Source organism: Labrus mixtus, chromosome 8 (genome assembly GCF_963584025.1).
Source record: "Labrus mixtus chromosome 8, fLabMix1.1, whole genome shotgun sequence".
NCBI lineage: Eukaryota > Metazoa > Chordata > Actinopteri > Labriformes > Labridae > Labrus > Labrus mixtus.
The window spans coordinates 11,188,813-11,211,836 of NC_083619.1; the positions used below are offsets into that span (position 1 = coordinate 11,188,813).

Here is a 23,024-nt window from a genome sequence, read left to right on the forward strand (position 1 = left end):
ATCCTTTGACGACTGGCAAATGAGAAGGGGAAAGGGCTCCATCTAGTGACCACAACATGACATGAGTTTACTCTCCTATAATACATGGCTTGAATCAGAATCCACTTTATTGACCAAAGTCTGAACACACGCAAGGACACCAACAATTTACTTAATGTAGGCTACAGATTAAACATAGAAGTCACAAACTACAACAGGGTACAATGCTGTTTCTCAGTCAGCTGTCTCCTATCCGTCAGGAAAATTGACGGACCATTCATAGTCCTACAGTCTATGGTTCAGACAGACCTAGTGAAGGACTGCACCTGTGATGCCGAGCTATAGTCCACAAATATCGATGCCTTGGTAAAGGAACAGGATGTATGCAGTTTGAAACCTGTACTTCCTGTGCTATCTATGTTATGGAAATTGAACCCCAGCGGCCTATGGGCCTACAACCTTTTGTGTCGGACTGCTGCAGATTTACAGTCTATGGTGCAGACACATTTAACAATGAGTAGGCCGATTCAAATTTTACAACAGAAGTGAAATTCCTTATCAAACCACCTCGTACCGAATATAAATGTAGGATATTGTTAATAAAACAGTTCCCCGTATTTAATCATGATCATATTAAAATAGTTTTCACGAAGTTCACAGTTTTTGGTAGGCCGATTACCGGTAAGTACTTATTAGCCCACACCAGCTGTTATGTCAACTTCCGTGTTAATCACCCACTGATCACCACATCTCGGTGACTCGTCTATTATAGCCAATCACAAGCCAATATTTACAGTCTATGCTCACATCTCGTAAATACTACAGTTATAATAACGTTTGAGGGCAAAGTTAAACATCTTTCACCGGTTCAAATGTACGTCTAAGATAAGCGCCGCCCACCACAGCGTTGAGAGGGTACGAATCAAGCGCTCCTAACGCACGCTCAGTTTGAACTGCGCAACCACCTCTCTGTCTTCTCATTGGACGGCTGAACTGTCTCGCTGATAGCAGGGAGCAGGTTGTGTGTGGGTGACAGCGGCTAGCATCACACTTACCGTCAAACAACGACCACCAGCTTTAAGTTTACAGGGACTGGGGGTTGAATTTATGATCTTTCTAGCTCAAGATAACACCTGCTAAACGGAGAAAACGCCTTTTCTGACCACGGCGAGAATGTCTGTCCCGACAGGAGAGGGATGAAGATGACACCACTGTTATGGCGAGTTGTGTCAGTGTGGCTATGTGTGGCGCTATTCTGTAGGTGAGTTGATTCGATTTGAATCGTGTGAACTAAGTATCTTTATTATTACAACGTCAAAGACACACATTATCAGTCAAAACCGTGTCAAACGTCACCCAATCTTTAATAAAGTTAGTAAAAGCGTTGCACATTAGCTAGCTACCTAGCGTCAACACTCCGCTGTGATGTGGCACCTGGCTGACTTCTGGTTTGTTAGTGTTGAGACTTAGCTTCATTCACTGACCCTCAGATAGACCAGCTATTAACTAGGCTCAACATAACTAACATTACAACTATCTATTACATGTGACACATTAAATTGCCATGTCTCTGGGTCATTAAGAGTCTTTAAAGCTGAAAGTAATGTAAAGAAATGTAACTTTTAAGAAAGAATCTTAACTATAATATTAATTAGACCCACTTCATATAGTATAGCAAATTGTATATATAGAGAGATTATAAGGAACACAGGAAGTTAATTTAATTTAATAAATATTAATTATTGAGCTGTGGAAAAGGGGTGGGATTAAATAAGTTTTATACTTCTTCCTACTCCTTTTCAGGCATATCAATTGAATATATGTAATTTTCTTTTTCTTGTGAAATAATTTGAACATAAGTTTTTTGTTTATTGTATTTTCGTGCTTTTCATTTTGTCTTGTGTTTTTGATGTTTGATTTTATTTGATATGTCTGAAATACATGTAATCAATCAATCAATTCATCAGTTCCCCACTGGGACAAATCGCCATGTTACAGTAGCTGGAGAGTTGAGAGTAAAGGATCAAAGTTATAAAGTGATTTTTGATGACACAAACATCAAAAAGTAATCAATAATTAAACAACATAATATCACACACCATCCACATTATAACATCCTTAGCTTACTTAGTTGTCTATTAATTTAAGATAATTAATAATATTATTGATTTGTTGTTTTTGCATAGAATAGAAAGACCGTATGAAAGAATAAATTGCATAGAAAATTGAAAGGTGTATGACCAGGGATGAAAGTGTAATCTAGCTTTAATGTAGTAAGTGGTGGATTTTGTTGTGATGTTTGTGTTAAAGAGTATGACTGATGTTGGAACACACCTGCAGTCTTTCTGCATTGTGGTTGAATCAGTCAGGTGGTGACAGAGTTGCTTAATGCCTTCAAAGTCAAAACCACCACATCACGACTACACACAAATAAGTGTACGACATCACGACTACACACAAATAAGTGTACTGTACAATTAACAAATGGCTCTCAATTCCCACCACACTGTTACGAAGTTAGCGTTGATGTTACAGTGATCCGGTTCATCTGCTGTTGACAGGATTATAGACTTTTCATGTCAGTGGGGTCAGTTTTGTTGAAAGCTGGTTGTTGGGTCAATGTTCGTGTGACAGAAGACAGTAAAGCCAGCAGAGAGGGAGATTATGTAGGATGATTATGGGCTCTAGCCATGATGTTAGAGGATACACAGTACTGTTAGATATCGAGGGAGGGGTGGGAGGGATACAATGTAATGTGGTATTAAGATCTATGTTGGTGATGTTGACCTGGCCTACTTTTTCTAGCATTGCTTTAGCTCGCTTTTTGGAGTACTGTTTAACCTCTTAATGTCTTGTCATTTTGCTCAGTGCATTTCAGTTGAATGAAATAAACCTTGTACTCTAGTTCAGGCTTTGGAATTATGTCACTTTTGGATTTTGATTGAGTTTTCACAGCATGTGGTCTGGTCCTAGCAGAAAAAGCCCCATTATGTAATGAATGTCATAATGAACAGCTGTATTGCTTTTTGGTTTATCATCTCCAGGACTCTACTGAATGTCATACTGGGACACTCAATGGAGGAACTAAGTTGTTATTAATTATCTTATTCACACCTCTGCTCTTGTTGTTATTGTGGTGGAATTTCTGTAGTTATTTAGATTATAAATACTGTTCACTGTTCTCTAATGTCAGTCAGACCTGACAGAGTTCAGTTGTGATTAGAACACCAAGTACAGCTTAGAGAGTGTCAACTGTTCTTCCTGATATCTGCAATGATGTTTGGTAGACTTGTTGTCTGCTCCAGTGTTATTGACGTCACAGTTTAGTCTAGGTGGGTCAATGTGACCCTGATAATGATAATGTCTTTTTGGATATATGCGATGCCTTTTCTGCAGATGTGATTGAGCAAGACATGTTGAATCATGTCTCCTCGAGTATTCATCTGATGTATAAACTTTCATCAACGTAAGCCATCTGAGTCAACTGAGTCTTATTGTATGGAGTCAAGTCGTAGTCATTTCTTCAACAGTTATGACATATTGCCTTTGAGGTCTTGAAAACTTATTCAAGACTGTAGTTCTTGTTGTTGCAGGTTCTGACTTATATTTCTTTCCCTGCCGGCACTGCACTGTTGCTGTTTGCTTCATCACATGCAAAATGACCTGAAATATTTCTTCTTTGCTGCTATAAAATAGTTCTTGCAGGTGGCTGCCATAATACTATTCTGGTAGGCTCAAGCAAGTTGTTAAAAGGCTACAGTGGACTGATGGCGAAGAATTGACGACTTTATTTATTTCAAAGGCTAACAGAAGAAGGTATTGGATCAGTGCCATAGTTAGCTTACGTCACGCTACTCAATCCCATGTTTTAGGCACCATCAGAGTCATATCCTGTACTGGTATGTTAACAACTCTAGATTTAAGTTAGGACTGACAAATAAAGGGTAACTCATAATACATTACAGTTGTATTTTGCCCCCTGTAAAGCTGCCATGACAGCACATGTCATGAACGTCAACATAACAAGTAATTGGTCGACCTCTCATTCGAGTCCCTTTGGTGCATGAAATCCTAATAGTCATCATTGCCCAAAGCCTTGTGTACAAATCTTAGCAGATTATTACCCAGGCTTATCAAAGATGCATCCTGTCATATATGACAGATAAACATATGTCACTTGTGAGTCAGAGGTGTGACTCAAGGACAATCTTGATGAAAGCGCACACGTGCACATGACCTTTGCACTTACACGAGTTGTGTATTTTTAAATGATTGTATGGTTAGCACTTCAATCCATCATCATTTATAACCTGTTTCTTAAAGTTTTGTTTTGATTACATTTCACCTGCTATCTCAAACACATCGTCCTATTCTGAACTGATTTTTCCAGTTACCCTTGAATATTGAAAAAGTCCTCCCTGTGGGTGCGTCATGTAAGGCTCAACATCAGATAAAATCCATTTTCTTTAGAAGAAAACCTTTTTAAAGTCATATTTTTAAGCAAAGCACATTTGTTACCAAAATGTTGTCAATGTTGTGCAATTGACACAGTGTCCAGGAGTTTGCTTGCACTTTTTCAGCTAGTCATGTCTCAAAACCACTTCCGCTCCTGTGGGAATTACACTGTAAGTACTGGCTTTAGATTAGAAAACTATAATACTTGTAGTGCGTGTAAGTGTTTGTAACTCCAGCCTCTCAGGTCAGAGCAACAAAGCTGTTGCACCAGTCCAGTGGCCGACCTGGAAACCTCTATAAACCCCAGATAAGGGCTTGAATTGTTGACAAGTTGCCTTTGAGACTGCATGAGAAACCTTTCCCAGCAGGAACGGCTCTACTTACCTTGTCTTTTTGCCACTACCAAGTGACAGATACCATCATTTTTAGACAGAAATAAAGTGGTTTTTAAGGCCATACAATGCAGCTGGGCAGGGTGTGACTTTGAAAACATTACAGACTCTGCATAGAGATAAGATAAATTGTCTACGTTGAGGTACAGTCCTCCAGGGGTTCCTGAATGCATCACACTGGGACATTTGGCCACAGCCTCCTCTGCAAATGAGTCACTGCAGAGTGCTTGACTTAAGAGTTTATTATACAACTTAACTTATGCTTCCTTCTTAAGTACAAGAGCTGTTCTCCTGCGTGCCTTAACATGTGCGCTATATTCAGAGAAATGTAATCAATAGTACAATAGAGATTTCCGTATGTGTGAAAAGGGTTTAAGACTGTTGTCTCTCACTTTGTCTCATAGGTATCCTAGTTTCTATGTGGGTTGCACTGAGTCACAAAAAGACCCCCAGAGGCCCGAGTCCTCACAGGACATGGGTGTGGTGGAAGACTCAGGGGAAAACATCCACCATCAAAAGGTCAGCTACAGACTTCAATTTAAAAAAAAGTAGATTAACTGCACAGAAAATTTGCTCTCAGAGTAGATGTATGCCTGTTACACATCAGTGTCTGAAAATATGGAATTTCAATGATATCATTAATGTGTGTGTTTTTCTCCTTAGGTTGAGGAAAGCATTCCTGTCCAGTCCCTGTCAGAAAACGTGCAGCCCATAGAGGATGGGCTTCAGAAAGAGGAACAGACAACACAGGAGGTGGACAAAACAAGTAATCTAGAGGTGAGCACTGATGCTGGATTCATGTTAACTTGGACAAATATTTGACACAATCACATGTAAAGATTTCATGTATTTTAAATGCTGAATTAAGTTTATACCTGCAGAGGAGCACCATAGATTCCAACCTGGATAAGAAGTCTTAAGAATCCTTCCATCCATCCCTTGTTATTGTTCGTTCCTGGAACATTTGAAGATTTAAATGTTAGGCAGATCAATCCAGCCCTGTCTAATGGTAGAACACTTTCACATTTCCTTTGACAGCTCAAACATCTCTCTGTGTTTCCATCAGGCCTTTGAAGTGGAGCAGCAAACTATGGAGGACGACAAAATAGTTTCACAACCTGAGCCAGAACCTGAGCAAAACTCAGAAACTCAACTTCCTGAATCCTCCACTCTCACTAAAGAGCAGGACCCAGAGCCCCTGCTGCCTGTAACTGACCCAGTCTCTGATATTACTGCTGATCCTGAGGACGACCCCAGCAGCCTTCACCTTCAAGACAACATCCCAAACAGGCAAGATGCTGTTACTTTGATAATTTTCTAAAGAACTGTTTGGAGGAAAATGGTATGAAACGCTTGCTCTGCTATATCTTATGTGTCTTATGTTAAAAAAGTTTGATGTGTTTAAAATGTTTACGGTTACGTCATTGCATGAGAACAAGTTACTTCTTAATAATCAGATTTATTTTCTTGGATGTTTTCCTACAAATGAAAGTTCTTCAAAATTAAAATATGGATTTTTTCAATTCCTCTACAGCGTTTCAGATGTTGCATCTGACGTAGCTACACCTGAGGTGATTGATTCTGACCAGCCTCCAGCTGACTGTGAAGAAGAACTAGAGAACAACCCATATGATGATGACGACAGGTGGGTTCAGCTTCTCTTGTTCTCTTCTTAGGGCGCACTCACACTAGGCAATCCGTACCAGGCCCAAGCACGCTTCGCCCTAAAGTCCAGTTCGTTTGACCAGTGTGAGTGCTCCTCAAACACGGTACACTTTTTTGGCTCTGGCATGCTTGGAAGAGGTGTGCTTCGGCACGGTACAGTTCATGCACGAGCACGAGCACAGGCACACAACGTGGACAGCCTTCATTATCGAGAAATAACGGAGTGTTATGGCTGTATCTGATTAAAATGACTAGTGTGACTGCGCCCATATCGAGCTTAAAATACCAACATGCACCTGAGAATGTAGTTCTTCTGTATTTCAAAAATGTAAAAATCAACAATGCTTTCTATTGTTCTGTGGGGACGGATGAGTTTCTTGTAAATGATTTAGGTGAATGTAGACTGATATCATGCCTTTTTTTATTTTGGTTAATGGGTAATGGATTTAAAAAAGTACTTGTTTCAATATAGAGATATATCTCCTGTCCCGGCATATGTAATAATCATTCTGTGGGAGTCATTGATGGATGTAAATTGAAACTTGATTGTTCTGTCTAGGTACTGTATATAACTGTGAGCCAATAATTAAAATACAAAATTTATATATTTAAATTTTTCCCCACAGCAGTCCTCCGATTGTTCTGGAGAACACCTCTAATGTTCACACTGCAGGTACTCAAACCCACGCTTCCTCCCCTCTGAGTCCTCCGGACGGTCAAAGCTCACAGCGTCTGGAGGCTAACACATCACACCGGCTTAAAGAGCAGGTAAAGAACTCAGATACTACAGTATGTGAACTACTTTCCTCTCTCCACCAAAGGAGGAGGAGGTCCCAGCTCTCATTTTCTCATTATCTGTGACAGGACCTAAGCTCTACTGCTGACACAGATTCCAGTGTGAGCAGCAGCAAAGACCCAGAGGACATCCCCACTTTTGATGAGTGGAAGCGGAAGGTGATGGAGAAAGAAAAGAGTAAGACTACAAGTTTATCTTGCTTGAAAAGATTTGATGATCTAGAAAATGACATGTCCTCTGTATCTGAAACCAAAGCCTGAAATGTATTCTTTCCTATTGTTCCTCTTTGTAGCGCAGTCCTCTCACGCTTCTAACAATGGGGCTCCTGCTGCTGTGAAGAAGGCACAGAAAAACTTCAACAACTATGCCTCAGTGGAGTGTGGAGCAAAGATCCTTGGTTCTAACCCAGAGGCAAAGGTACTCTCTTGAGATATATAATAATAATAATAATAATGAGAATAATAATGAGAATAACTTTATACAGTACACAGAGTACTTTGAATAACTAAGAAAACACAGACATGTTTAGGAACAAACATAGCTAGACATTACAAGGTCACGGTAAAAGGAAGATAAAACCATAGAAAAGAGTTTGTTAAAACATACGGGGAGGACACCGAGTAAAAAAAGAGAGCAGTAAGAGGATATAAAAGAATCAAGAAGAAATAAAAGCAATAACAATAAATAATAGGAAATTAAAGAAACCAAAGCAATAAAGGACATACAAGAACTGTGAATAAATACAAGCAATAAAAGAAAAGAGAGAAATAAAATAGAATAAAAATAAGAAAGATGACATCAAGAAGAAAAGAGGAGGCCCCATTACATGAAAGCTATAAAAACAGATCTTACAAAGTGATCAAAAAGATGGCAGTGATTTGGCGAGCCTTGTCCTCTCTGGCAGGTTGTTCCAAAGCTGAGGGGCCTGATGGCAAAAGTACGGCCCCCTTTTGTCAGGAAAACGGGAAAGTGGGACACAGGTGAGGACCCAGGGGTGTAGCAAAGTTATCCAAGAAGGATAACCACAAAAATTGCAAGCGATAGATTGGAGGGGGGGTAGGGAACAATGAAAATAGTATAGAGCCAAAACACTCCTCTAACTAATGCACCGAAAATCATAAACTAAACCACTGCTGCCAAGGAGCTGACTCGAAACTAAATTGTCCGGGAGACCCAGAAACAATTCACGAAAGTAAAGGCTGCCAGGGAGGCCTTAAAACTCAACACAAAAGGCTGGGGTATATCAACTACCCAGCACCCCAAGTTATTTTGGCAATAGACACAAACACACAAAAAGTTATTTGTTTGTGTTTATGAACACACAGACAACAAGGGGAGAACCTCTCACTACCTCTGAAGGTGAGATAATGAGTCAGCACAGAGCACTGAACTCCAGCAGTATATATATAAGCTCCCCACACCTGGCTTTAATCAAGGCCAGTCAGCCACAAACACACCTGACTCTGCACTTAGGTGATTAATTCACCAACCCCAGTGAGAAGCCAGAGAGTGTGTCCTTACACCCTTTAGCTTAAAGCCTTGACTTTGGAACGGCCATAAGGGCCCCAGTGAGGATTCAAGGTTGAGAAGAAGTCAACAATTCTGCTGTGTGTCTTCCAGCCAGACCGATACATATCTTGAAAGTGTTCAGTCAAATCTTAAAAATAAATCTGAAGCTAACAGTAGCCAGTACAGAAATGTTAGGTGTGGGGTTGATGTCTGTTAAAAGCACAACAAAGTCTAACTGCTACGTTCTGAAGTAGCTGGAGCAGAAATATATTTCTGTATATATATATTTCATGCCAGAAAAAGGACATCATTACATTAATTCAATCTTGGGCGGATGAGTGCATGTATGACTATTTTTCAAGGTAGGAGAGCGAGAGTATTGGTTTTATTCTGGACATTCTAAGAATTTGGAAGAAGCCTGGATTTTAGATCTTGTTATGTTTGCATTATACCTCATGCAGCTGAGCTACCTGCTTGTTGTTTATCAATATAACAACAAATACATGCACACATTGATTTGTGAATTTGTCCCATACAGAGCACCTCGGCCATATTGATGGAGAACATGGACATGTACATGCTTAACCCCTGTGGCAATAAAATCTGGTACGTACTGTAGTATCTGGATCTCCTGCTTTCTTTCCACACATGTCACCTGTGATTTAAAATATATTTTAATGTCCATCTGTGGTTCAAATGTAAAGCGTTGTTTCTCTTTCCTGCTCAGGTTCATCATTGAGCTCTGTGAGCCCATCCAGGTGAAGCAGCTCGACATCGCTAACTTTGAACTCTTCTCCTCCACTCCCAAAGACTTCCTGGTCTCTATCAGTGACAGGTGTGCACTTCATGTTTCTAATTCAATCCGTGAATATTTATTTATTTTAGCAGATAAAGTGTTGTAGCTGGTTTTGAAACAGCATTAATTCAGATGCCTTTTTTCGCTGCTAAAGTAAATAGGAACATCAGCAAGGGGAATACTTTTTAAAGATTTATGACATGTAGGAAAGGAGCCACAGGTTGGCTTTAAACCCGGGTTGCCCGCTTTCAGGGGCTTCAGTTTCTCTGGTCATGGGGTCCACACACTGACCACTAGGCTACCTGTGCCACAATGATTGATTATTTCTATATAGGATTTTTTTCTTAACACCTGTCACTGCTGCCACCAGGTGGATGTCAGACAAGATGATTAACAGTACGCTGCCAAAACAGTCTTTATTTACATTTTCCATAATAAGATTGATGCAGAGGGAGATGTTTATGTGACCATAGAATCAAAGAGATAAGAGATGACACTTTGTTGGAGATGCCAAGATGGACACAAACCAAGTTCCTTACAGAAACTTTAAACTAGCACATTAATATCTACGAGTATATTTCTAAACTCATTTATGGTTTTCTTTATAGAAAACATATTTTCTTCTGAAAGAAACTTGTGTTCTTTCAGTATCATCAATACACTCCAATGAGTCCAAACTTTTATCCTCAGCTCTCACACATCCATATTACTGACCTTGTGTTTTTTTTTTTTTTCTGTAAATCTTCTCCTGTAGATATCCAACAAACAAGTGGCTGAAGCTGGGAACATTTCACGCCCGAGATGAACGCACAGTCCAGAGTTTCCCTTTAGACGAGCATCTTTACGCCAAATACGTGAAGGTGAGCACACACTCACAATTTCACTGTATCTGTCGTTATTCTTTGCTCAAGTAGTGCAGTGAAATCACTTTGACTTTCCTTTTATGCATGGGAGAATGTAACATTACAGTGTTTAGCTGTTTGTGTACTCTTACCTTTGAATGCCTTTAAATGGACAGTTTTGCTCCTTCACTTTTATTCTTCCTTTTCCTTAAAGTAATTTGGTGTATCCTGTTTAGAATGATAGTTCTGTTTTTCCATGAGGTCCTGTGATAGCTCATGCATTGCTTCTGTTACACAATAATCTGTTTAAAGGGACCAGCTGATCCCTGAAATATAAAATGTGCCTGTGCCACTTTAGATCGTGTTTTAAGTTCTGGATTTGGATGAGTCTCGTAGATGATGATTTTGCACTCTTATAAAAAAAAAGTTTAGTCCTGTTGTGATGCATGTTTACTTCTCTTTAATTTGTTTCTCCTCTTTCTGTCTCTCTTGCTTCAGATGTTCACCAAGTACATAAAGGTTAGCTGCTTTTCTTGTAGAGCTCAATAGTTAACATGTTTTTGTGCTGTGCTTTAATCCACTCTAAACAACATCACATCTGACTTGCTTTGCTTGCTGCTAACCCATTATAACTGTAATAATTATATTGAATACAATCATTTCACATATAATGGGCATGTGATAACCCATATCCCTAAATCCCACTTGATGTCATTCAAATAACCAGGCATAGCAAGTTAAGCCATCTTACTTTTTTTTAATACCAGTCATTAATTTCAGATGGTTACAAATTACCATCATTCCCTAAATGTTTGATTTGAACACATTGTGTTCAAGATGCACTGTGTAGATTTGGTGGTGAAATTTCAGGTGGAGAAGTGAAACAATTCTATGCTATATTTTCTGAACTAAATACACAAACTTTATTCAAAGGAAAAATGGGTCCCACTCCCTGGAACACTGGGAGGAGAGTTACAGTTTCACTGGTGCGGGCCCCCCACCGTAACTTTTTAAATATCATTTTATCTTCAAACAGTGTTCCAGGGACCAAATTTTCCTCTGGGGACAGTTTGTGTATAGTTATGAACATATACCACATATATAACATATACTGCTCTACAACCACTGGTCTCCTTTTTGTTAGTAACACAACCACTGCGGAAAACTGGGATTTGTGTCAAGTATCATACAGCACAGACGACCATATTTGAGTCTTTGTATTTATACTATTCTTTTTTAGGTAGAGCTGGTGTCTCACTTTGGCTCCGAGCATTTCTGCCCCCTGAGTCTCTTAAGGTGAGTCAAATTCAGAATTTTATCACAATTTTCTTGTGTTTGTCATCCAGAAAATAAACAAGAGACCTTGCTACTCAATTCAATTATTTTTCAAAATAACTTTCTTTATCCGTTAGGATCTTCAGTTGTGTAAAAAAGCATCGGTGCGCACAAAAAACAAACCACACACACACACACACACACACACACACACACACACACACACACACACACGTATCTCATATCAACATCCAAAGTGCAATTAAAGAGTACTAAATGAGTGAAGCTTGTAAGCCATAATAAGTGATGCATGTGAGATTAGCTATTAGTAATGCTAAATATTTGAGGGTTAAAAAGTTAAATGTGATAAGTACTATGGAGCGACCTTGAAAGTTAAATGAAGTTATTGTTGAGTATGTGTGAGGCTGCTGGTTTTAAATGAGTGATATATGGTGTTTTAGGTGGAAATACTTCCTCACTGACTAAAGCCAGTTATAGTGTGCTGAGCAAACGGCTTGTTACACACAGCATGAGCTCTTGATGGTGTCAAGTGTTATTATGTAATATTTGGCATGTGGTCGTGGGTTAGCTCAACCTAATACACTATCAAGCCATCGGTGGGAACAGGGAGAGCTGATGCATAGATCTGCAGCTGTTCTTTCTGCCCCTTCAGAACATAAAGATAGATCTGTCTGGAGCAGAAGTAGCAGACAGTGTTGAAACCAGCACAGTTTCACAGCTTCTACCGCTGCTTACTTAAAATGTCTTTTGATGACATAGAAAACCATTGCATTAACTGTGCCTACAATCAAATACAAAGTCCCAGGAAACAAAACTAGCATAAGTCTAAAATTCTCAAGTGGAGAAAAGAAACCTTCCTGTACTGTATGAGCTCTTTGTGTGTGTGAGTTTGGGTTTTTATTGTCTCACTCTGCCCCCTACAGGCTGTACAAGGTTTACATAAAGACCACATTTAATTTGTGTGATAACAGGTTAGATTTCCTCAGTCTGGCTATAGCATGATCGTCATGTTCTATTTTTTTCTCAGGGTGTTTGGCACGAGCATGGTGGAGGAGTACGAGGAGATAGCTGATCCCTCAGAAAGACCAGATGATCTGGATGATGACTTGGGTAAGAGCTCTTAATCCACAACATGCAGGATACACTCAGGGAAGTTTTTGGTGCAGTAGTTGTTATCTCTAGTGCATATAAAAGAATAATCTAGATTGTGTTTGGACATGATGTTTGTGCTGAGAGCACCACAATGAAAGTGATTTATAGTAACATTTTTCCTCTTCGGCTTTGCTTTGAAATTTAAATGTGATATTAATGTCAGCTCTCCGTGCAGATTATCCTGCTGGATACACACCGGCTGAAGTCAAGTTATCCAAGAATCTGATTGGATCAGCAAAGGGTAAGAATAGCAGGCACTGGTTTCCACTGCAATAAGATGAATACAGGGATCCAAAACAAGGAATACTACTTTAATATGTTGTTCTGGTGTTTAATTTTCCTCCTCAGATGTCATTTTGAACATGGTGAATAACATTGCTGTCAATGTTCTCGGTGGAAGCCAAGAAATGCAAGGTATGGCCAACTATCAGGTTTCTGCTCAGAGTCTCTAACATTCAGTTTCGTGTCACAAACTTGAGTCACTTTTTATTTCCTCAAATATAACGTTTTTTTAACAAGATGGTGGTGATTACTTTTGAAAATAATACTTTGTTTGTTTTATCCTGATTTTATCTGATTTTACATTTTTTTTAGGCAACGTGTCGTCACAGGAAGTGAACGTAACTGAGCCATCAACGCCCCTGGAAACCACCACACCAACTCCCACTACAGACCTGACTACAGTGTGAGTACATGACGTGTATGTTAACTGACCTGCTTCCACAAACCTTAAATCTATCACTGTCACGTGAAATGGAAGAACTAAATATTATTTACACATCAAGATTTTATTTAAAATGCTTGAAGGGCAAAAACATGTGACCAGAGGTGGGCGCAGTTAATCAAAGATTGAACTCTGTTAACTGTTAAGATCTTAACAAAGACGTTAACTTCAGTAACAGTTAATTCCAGTAATATTGGATCTTAAGAGGCCATGATGACGTGAAGTAACACGTGTCTGTTTTGAAAATCTGGTCCTGCTGCATCAACGAGGGTCGACACAATCCAAACACATTTCATCCATAAAGATCCCCCGATTGATTCAAAATCTCTGCCACTGTTCAACTGTAATCTTTGTACAGTACTTTCATCAATTCTAACCTTTTTGAGTGACACCTCATTTGACCAATCAGGACCTTCCATTCAATGTTCCTAGGCTACTGTAGCCAATGAGAGCTTGAGTAGAAACAAGACTTTTTTTTCTCTCCTCCATGGCCTGCATTACACATGATACAGATGTGTCAGTTGAAATTTTTTTTTTTTTTAAATTAACGTCCATGTTAAAATTAATACAAAATGTAAAACTGATTATTGAAGTTTAACGGATTATCAAAAGTGTTCCCCGCTCTGAATACGACCGAATGTCATGAATGCTTTATAACCTATATGAAGTCTACATAAAAGCCTGTGTACGTTTCTTTTAACCTATGCCATGTTAACAGGGCTACACTTTTCACTCACCCTTTAAACCTTGTAAATGTCAGTACAACAGTTACCCATTCAAACAACCATAACAAAACATCTTCAAGTGTTTGACTCATAAAAAGATTATATGATTAATTTCTACATGTTCTTTAAACAGAGACCCAGTGCTAAGACAATCCATTTTTTATTACTAAAGGTCCAAAGAAAAAATATTTTATTGATATCATCACTATACAGTAAATTGACTAAATTGCAAAACTTGGAATTGCAATGAAATCAAGAAATACCGGTGGCTGTTACAGTGTTGATTGAAGTAGAAGTGGAAGTACCCACTCTGTTGTAAAATAATGGCCATGTTGCTCTACATGTTCTTACTGAGATTGTGTGGTTGAGCTTGAAGTCCTTTATTTTGTCTTTCTTTGCCGTTGTAATAAATTCTTCTTTGGCTGTTTTTAATATATATTAATGAAGATCATTCTCCCTCTCTAGTCCAGAGTCTGAAGATGAAGAGGTTTTACCAGACCCTGATATCCCTGCAACTGAAGCCCCGTCCTCAGAGACTCTTGAACCAGATAGTCCTACATCTGATACAATCGAACAAGGGCTCCCCCGAGTGGAGGAAAATATCGTCATTCTTGTAGAGAAAGACGAGGAGGAACCAGTCATCCCAACAATCATCCTTTTGGATAAAGAGGAGGAGTTAGATGAAGAAGAAGAGAAAATCAGTCAGCATGAGCAACAACGAGACATCCAGAACTCCTGTTTTCTTCTTCCTTCTTTTTCTTCCTCTTGTTCCTGCGCGGTCTCACTCCAGGAGTATCTCCATCGACAATGTTCAGCCCTGCTGTCCAAAAAAAGACAATGCCAAATTATGAACAAAAAACAAATAATCCCTCCTATCCAACCACCCTTTTGGCTCCTGCCCTCATCCCCCTCCGCCTGCCCTGATCCTCAGCTGCACCACAGTGGGGTGCATCAGTCCTATGAAAAAGAACAAGCTTCTGAGAAGGTGCCAGAGAGCGGAGCCAGCCCATCACAAACATCACCTCCTCCAGGGAGCGCTGCAGAGTCTCAGAGAGAGTCCATGTCCGAACCTCCTCTGCTGGAGCCGAGTGGAACCTCAAACCTCCCCACACCCAGCGCCAACGACTCATCCTCTGCCAATCCCACCCCTATTGTGGATACGCCGCAGCTGTCTTCAGAGGAGCTGTTAAGGGAGCTGAGGACAGAGAAGAGCCAGGATGTGCTGGATGAGGAGAAGCATATTCAGCCTTCAGTGTCCCTCAGTAGCTCCACCTATGTTCAGCCAAGCGTCAGTGCATCAGCAGACCATTCCTCAAATGTGCCTGCAGAAGAAAACTCTGATACTGAAGTTCCTCAGCCGGAGATAACCCCCATCCAAGTCCCAGATAAGACAGATCAATCCAAAGTGGTCAATCCCACCATCTCTCCTCATTCAGAGCATTATTATGACCCTACAGCTGTACCTGAAAGCACCACCCTCACTGAACTGCCCCACACCGCTCCAGACATTGTTGCAGAACTCGAGCCAGCAACAGAAACCAAAACAGAGGATATTGCAGAAGAAATCTCTGCATCACTAGTCGACAACGTTCAACTGCTTGGCCCCTCTACTCCTTCTCTTTCATCACCGTCCCTCTCAGACATCTACGCAGATCCTCCCAACGGCACGGAGCAGAACGGGAACCAGGTGCACGGCTCCAGCCAGAAGGAGTCCGTGTTCATGAGGCTCAACAACCGCATCAAGGCCCTGGAGATGAACATGTCGCTCAGCGGACGCTACCTGGAGCAGCTGAGTCAGAGGTGAAAATCATGGACAAACACAAACGCTACAGAAAAAAAAAAAACAGCAAGAATGTTGTTAATCTCAGTAGAGGTTTGCATTAACTATCTCTCTTTCTGTGTTATGATTCAAGGTATCGAAAACAGATGGAAGAGATGCAGAAGGCTTTCAACAAAACCATCATTAAACTCCAGAACACCTCGAAGATAGCAGAGGAGCAGGTGAGCAACAAAGTGGCACAAATCCAGACAGTAGGCATGCAGAGAAATGTGTTTTGTCTGTCTTTGGAATTGTTGTCCCAAAAATCATTTTGTCTTATCTGTTCATAAATGCAGTTTCAGATTTTGTCAGCCTTTGAACAAATGTCCAGCAGTTTTAGCAGTTTCAGGTTACCAAGGTGAAGAGTTTCAAATGTTCTTTTGCAAAAATGGTTTAAAGCAGCAATGATCAATGATTTTATGTTAACATGATGTGTGTAATAAGGAAATGGTTGGGCATAGTTAAAATGTTATCACACCATCCTCTCACTCCACAGCACACTGGGGATGGCTGATACAAACTAGTTTATTTTTAAATTGATTCGATACAGATACTTTTTTGCAATTTCTTCGATACAGTTACCAATTTTTTAATATGCTTTTGTAGTTTTCTTAATCCTGTCATTTTTTCAAAGAACAAAAAACATAAACGTTAAAGGTTAATCACAAAACACTTACAGAGCATTAATGAAAAAATTACATTTGAAAAATAGTCCAGCCTTTAACAGTAACTCAACAATTTAATTTAACTAAAATACAATATAAATGTGTGTTCTCAAAGTATTGAAAGTAAAAGTTTTCCCCTCTAGCTGTTGTAGGGTTATAAATTGTTTCATTAGCATAGAAGTACTCACTTTTATAATTATTCAACATGATGTGAATTTGTAGTAATATGGAGCTTATATGATTTTTTTTATACACTGCAGCTATTGATTAGGATTTTTATTATTGTTGGATTCATCTATCATCATGGTGTTTTAGTGTCCCGTAGCGTATTGTTTAGTTTTAACTGCCGTGGCTGAATACCCGAGTTAACATTGTATTCATCATAGTCCTTTAACTCAGGTATTACTCTTTGAATCATTAAAGTGTGTAACAGTACCATAGAGTGCATAAAACATGGACGTAGTCTCAGTGGCGTCATCCATTGCTTTCTGAAGCGGACTTTTGAAGCCCATTGATGAAGGTCGCCATATTGGAAATGCTGTCTCCACCTAACTTTTGGTCAACAGAATCAGGCAAAGAGCTGGAGATGAGGTGGGTCTTAAGCCTTCTGGTAAATAGCTTAGTGTCATCCTGTTACTCAGACAAGCCATGTCCCTTTTTTTTGAATAACCCTTATTCATCATAAAATCAAAACGGATGCGTTATAAAAAAAAATGTCATCCCAAGTATATTGTGTACCAATAAAGACATGCACCATTCAGTCTAAATGGTTTTTGGACCAGACTGTACACATGTTTATTTTTGCTGTAAAACAAGCATCTTTGAATGGGGAGTGTATGTGACATCAGGTGCCTCTGCAGCATCCCTCAAGTGGACACTTGAGGAACTGCAGGTCTTTGCAAGTCCACGTTTGGCTTAATTTTTTAACAGAAGCTCATTATTTCAGTTTGCGTCTTACTTTAACTGTCAATGCGATACAATGCTGGTATATTCTCAACTAGAAATATAAATATCACAGCTGAACAACACAGAGGTTCGAAATGCTACAAATTAGATCTGTTAATAGTTCCTTAAATGAACTGAAGCCTGTTTATTCACTACAAACAGACTTAAATACACACTTCAAAGGCAGAATGTAGTGAGGCTCATGTACTGTCTGCCGAAATCATGTATATTTTATATTCAGTTTTGGTTGCATATCTCTAGTAATTTACACTCTTAATAATACATTGTAACTTGGTGAGGGTCAGAATCTGCAGTGAGAGGCTGTCTGAACACTGTGAGGAGAACAGTGTGCCTTCAGTCTGTTTGTGCCTCGTTCCCCTTACCAACAGTTCTGGTGATGCATTCTTAAATGACTCATTTTGACAGATAGATCAAACTTTAGTGAAACAATATCAACACACGTATTGCTACTCTGGCTCCTACCATGAAACAACTGATAAGACATCAACTGCTGCGCTGCCCTCACTTGTCAAGTATAATCTGAGGCATAAGCATAGTAGTAAGCATAAATAGGTTCTTTTTGGTTACAGGCTATGTGGTAGCTACATACCAAAAGCACACTTTGTACAAATGAGGTCAGGACAACAACCCTGTACCATGACACTCTTACTCATGCTGCCTTTTTACAAACTCTGTTGATGATGCTAATCCATGCGGTTACTTAATTTTGTTGTCCTTTTCCTCACACAGGACCAGCGTCAGACTGAGTCCATTCAGATGCTGCAGGGCCAGCTGGAGAACATCACTCAGCTGGTTCTCAACCTGTCTGTCAGGGTCAGCCAGCTGCAGAGTGAGGTAGATGCAACACTAGAGGCACAAAGCCTTCATCGCTAATCTGTTTCATCAGCCTGGAATCAAACTCAGTAAATGTAGTCTGTTTCTGGGACCAGTCATTACGATGAACTGGAGCGTTTACCCTCTGTGACACGTCTTTATTGCATTTAAGCAATGGAGTTGCATCTCATTTTGTGTCCTGTATTTTTTTCATTTTTATTTTTATCTGAAATTGCTGCTGCTTTGCTTAATGATGTCATCAACTGTGTATTCCATAGGTTTCAGACAATCAGTACTACCTGCTGCTGTCTCTGGGGTTGTGTGTGTTTCTCGGCCTGCTGCTGTTCGCCAAACGCTGCTGCATCTCAACTATTTCTACGACCACAGAGCCAGAGCCTCCCATACCTAAGAGCTACACCCACTGCTCCTCTGAAAGGTAGAAATACTTTCTTAGAGGGTAACTACTTAAATACTAAAAATTTACATTTACAAATATGCCAGAACTAAAAAAGCTATAGTGGGAGGGTAGATGTGAATTAGCACTCAGTGGGTTCTTTAAATGGGCTATGAAAGAGTATAGACTGAGCTTATGGTGCTTTAAAATGCTCCTACTCATTAAACCACATATTCATAAAGACCATCTGAGGTGGTGACACATCTGTGACTCATGTCCTAATAAAGGTTCTACATGAAGTCGTTTTCCTCAATCACCACTCTTTTCTTACCAGGCAGTTCTCCTGCGATGAGACAGGCTTGAAGAGGAGTGCTTCTTATCCACTCATCCACTCGGAGTCTTTTCATCTAGCCAACACTGAAGGTAGGATACATGAGCGTTATCACAGTAATTATACTCACCCACTTCTAGGTTGTATATCTTTTGATAATAGCTAATCAATATGAACAAGTTCCTATCTTGGTAGAAATGAACCTTCTTCTTCTATTCACAGACCCTGAAAGTCTGCATTCAGAGGAGACCCAAAGTCTTTGTCCCGCCAACAGAAAGGTGTGTAAAGATAAGTTAATGCAGTGCACAAACTGTCACTTTGAAAATGTTTGCTAACTGAGTAAAAGATGTTAACAGTTGTTCCCTTTATATATAAACCATTTCCCTACAGAGAAGACGCCGCAGGCTGAAATCCATAGAGAAAGTGGAGACTCTGAAACCATCTTTTCATGCTGCTACAGAACTGTGTAACGGAGCTGTTATATACAACAGACTCCCCGTCACCACGAACCCCCCTTCCCTCACAAAACGGTTACTTCAGCCGTTGTTTAGAGACTCGCCGTCAGAGGGCAGCTCAGAGGGATCCTCTCATTCTGATGACCCCTCCTTCTGTGGAATCACCACAGCCTGCCCCCGAATCTGCGATGGGCTCCCTCCACCCAAGACCCGGGCGGAGAAACGGGCTTTAAGACGCAGGCGTCCTAAACCCAGTTGTGCTGTGGACTTGCTTCAGGCCCCGAGGAGGGACCAGAATGAACCGTCGGCCATCTCTACCATACAGGACCTCATGAACAGAAAAACAGAGCAAAGATCGGGGACATTTGGGGTGAATGTTGCCCTCTCAGGTCCTGTTTGACATCTGCACTCCTCACTGACTGCTCATCTCTTTAAAAGAGCATGGCTTTTTATTTCTGTAGCTACGGGCAGCTTAACGCTTTGATATTACTATATCTCCACTCTAAGAGTAATTTTCTTTTCTCTGTTAAGTTCACTTTGTATATATTTGTTTTCCTTTCAATGAACAAAATGTCTTCCCAGCTTTCCATTAAAGCTTTCCTCTTTTGAAATGTGGCTCTTGAACCTACAAATGTACCTCAATGATCATTTTATGTGTGCTGCACACTTAACACCTTAAGCTGCTGGATCTTGGCTGTTGCTTTATATTGATAAGAAGAAGGTCAGTTCATCTTTAAAATAGAAGCATTGAAACTGTCATAAAAAAGTATTTTCTGGTTAAAGTTCAGAAGAACTTGATTTGCTAAGTTTTATATTTAGAGAGACAAAAGAAAGTGTATCTCACAGCAGTTTAATGTAAATTTCATTCTTTGATGCTCCTTTTGAAGAGTTTTCAGCTGGTTATGAAACAGACAGAAATCAATACTAAAGCCTTAATGTAACCTAAAAAAGACAAAGGAGAACATCAGTGAGAAGACTGCTTATTTCTATAAATGTATTTATAATGCCTGTAAACAATGATGTGATAAACAGAACCCTGCCAAAACAGCCTTTCTTTTTACATTTTCTAAAGGAAAGATTTACAGCGAGTGTTATGTTGGTGTTAAAATAAGCAGGATTCATTTTTTTCTCCCAAAAACAATCCTTGTACGTGAACAGGGGAAGATTAGCAAAGAGATTTAAGGTAACACTTTGTCCACAGGTTGCACCACAGTCGACACAAACTGAAAGTTCCTCATCGTCTGGCCTGTGGATGTTATGCTATCTTTACGTTTTAGTGGATGTCTGTGTTCTCCCAAAGTGACAATGTTCAAGATGCATTTTAATGAGTGTGTTTATAGTATGCAGAGCAGACGTTTATAAGGCTTCATGATTTGAATGAATTAGCATTAGCTTATGCAATGAGACTTCACTGGTTGCTGCTCTGCTTGTATTGGCAATATGTTGGAATATACAATTTGGTAATCTATTTCCTGCTTCTACCTTCATCCTCTGACTTGCCTTAACTTTTAAATGCCAAGTTTTCCCCTCAACGTGCTGCATTGTTCAGTAATCTGAATCCTGATTAGTCGGCGTGAGTCACAGTCCTGCAATTACAAAATCATTGTACACACATGAAATGAGAATTACTTTTCCACCCTTCCCTTCAGCAGAATGACGCTTTATGCTAATCCCAAGTGACCCTGCAAATGCTATGGAGGGAAAAATTAAATCGGGGGCCGTGATGGATTTTAGCTCAGCCCTTCTTCGAGCTGCAAACATCCACTCCACTGAAGCAGACCGGTGAGCCCCTCCTCCCAGCCTCACGAGAGTCGTACTGTGACTGACCCTGGGCCCCGACCACTGGAGGAGAATAATGTTTGCCGGCCACAAGAGAGAATCTCCCAGGTGAGATAACACAGTGTTCCTGAAAGGTAACAGTAACAGCTCAGGTTTTGTGCTGACTACTGTGTATCAAGGGTTTATGCTTGTACTGCGTGTGCAGCTGGGAACCAGATTAAGCATCTTTAATGTACAGGAAAATGAATAGAGCTTGTGATTGGAGTAAAAACAATCTATCCACATAAGTCAACTTGAGAAAAAACAGCAAAATGTCAGGATTTCCTGAGGTTTGAAGAAATCAAAGAATATTTGTGGCATGGAGTTAGTGTTTGCTTACTATTTTTTCATTGACACATAATGTTCTCATTCATCACTAACATGTGGATACACTGTTACCATTCGTTGATTAATTCTGCATTGCTTTGTTAATACTTTTTTCTTTTTAATTTTGCAAATCACCTTTTAGCATTTAATGGTTGTACACAATCTTGAAAATTCATAAACTGCAAATGTATGAAGGTAGACAATATGCTCACAACACAAAGTGAAACAATGAAACCACAGACTATACAGGCAAATACAAAGATATTAATGCACACACACCTCTTGGCATAATTGGGACTGTATGTACAATGAGTTATGATCAAATCAACCCGTCTCTGCAGACAACAGAAAACTGAACCACAGTGACCTCTCTTATGTAAGTGTTTTGTTGTTTTCTCCAGCAGGGGGCAGTGTCATCTTCAGATAAATCTACATTGTGTGATTTTTTTTTTCTTTTTTAAATCTACCATCACCATCATTTCCCTGTGATGAGTCATAACTCAGGATAGAAGTAAATGAGTTGAAGGGCTGATGATGCTCTCAATCAAGTAGACTCATTTACTTTTGTTACAGAAATGGCTGCTCTCCTTGTTATCCTGTGTGTTTTCTCTGATTCAAATGTTCTTAGTAGACTCTGAAATAGTGAATATTTAAACCAAGGCTGCTCCTTTTTTTGTTTCTGTAGAGTACATTAGAAGAAAAACAGAACACAGGCTGAGAATGCGTCTTTTGATGTGCGTCCTCAATCGAAAGCATTTTTTACATATGGATCCAGCTGTGTTTTTTTTCAAGTAAAAAAAAAGAGAGGATTAATTCCATTACTCTCATACACTCTGTCTCTTGCTGGCTGTGGTTAGGCTTGGTCAGAGTAGTGGTGGATGTGAGAAATTAGGTTAAAACCTCTTTATTCATGTGACCCGGTTGGGAAGCAGGAGCCTTTCAGAGATAAGCGTGCCTGATGCTCTTTTTCCCCCCTTCATTTTGTTAACAGAATTCCTGGGTTTCTCTTTGCCCTGCCTCGTTCCAAAGATTATCTATAAATGCAGGGCTGCAATCCTCTTTTCCCCGGCACTTTTTTTTTTATCCGTGGTCTGTTATGGACTGA

At 39.8% G+C, this 23,024-nt stretch overlaps 1 protein-coding gene across 6 annotated transcripts; it reads left to right on the forward strand.

The window, feature by feature from the left end:
* Positions 1-991: 991 nt before the first annotated feature.
* LOC132978927 (SUN domain-containing ossification factor-like) lies at positions 992-20,389 on the forward strand. 6 transcript variants are annotated; one of them, XM_061044293.1, is made up of 24 exons: positions 992-1,240; positions 5,231-5,345; positions 5,490-5,603; positions 5,893-6,116; positions 6,361-6,471; positions 7,121-7,259; positions 7,356-7,464; positions 7,580-7,704; positions 9,335-9,402; positions 9,524-9,631; positions 10,347-10,452; positions 10,933-10,953; positions 11,675-11,730; positions 12,758-12,840; positions 13,046-13,123; positions 13,231-13,296; positions 13,477-13,567; positions 14,797-16,131; positions 16,245-16,332; positions 18,511-18,615; positions 18,873-19,030; positions 19,323-19,411; positions 19,542-19,597; positions 19,710-20,389. In XM_061044293.1, the coding sequence occupies exons 1-24, from the start codon at positions 1,176-1,178 to the stop codon at positions 20,172-20,174; spliced, it is 3,975 nt and encodes a 1,324-aa protein (XP_060900276.1). In that variant the 5' UTR covers positions 992-1,175; the 3' UTR covers positions 20,175-20,389. The 6 variants fall into 6 exon arrangements, with proteins under 6 accessions (XP_060900276.1, XP_060900278.1, XP_060900279.1 ...); XM_061044295.1 differs by having other exon boundaries at positions 13,058-13,123; XM_061044292.1 differs by having other exon boundaries at positions 993-1,240; positions 7,118-7,259.
* Positions 20,390-23,024: the final 2,635 nt, after the last annotated feature.

Excerpts from the sequence above, each read along its gene's own strand:
- LOC132978927 (XM_061044292.1), top strand. The coding sequence starts at position 1,176 with ATGAAGATGACACCACTGTTATGGCGAGTTGTGTCAGTGTGGCTATGT. Across the intron at positions 5,346-5,489 it reads AAAACATCCACCATCAAAAG|GTTGAGGAAAGCATTCCTGT; the intron begins GTCAGCTACAGA and ends TTTTCTCCTTAG. Across the intron at positions 12,841-13,045 it reads TGATCTGGATGATGACTTGG|CTCTCCGTGCAGATTATCCT; the intron begins GTAAGAGCTCTT and ends TATTAATGTCAG.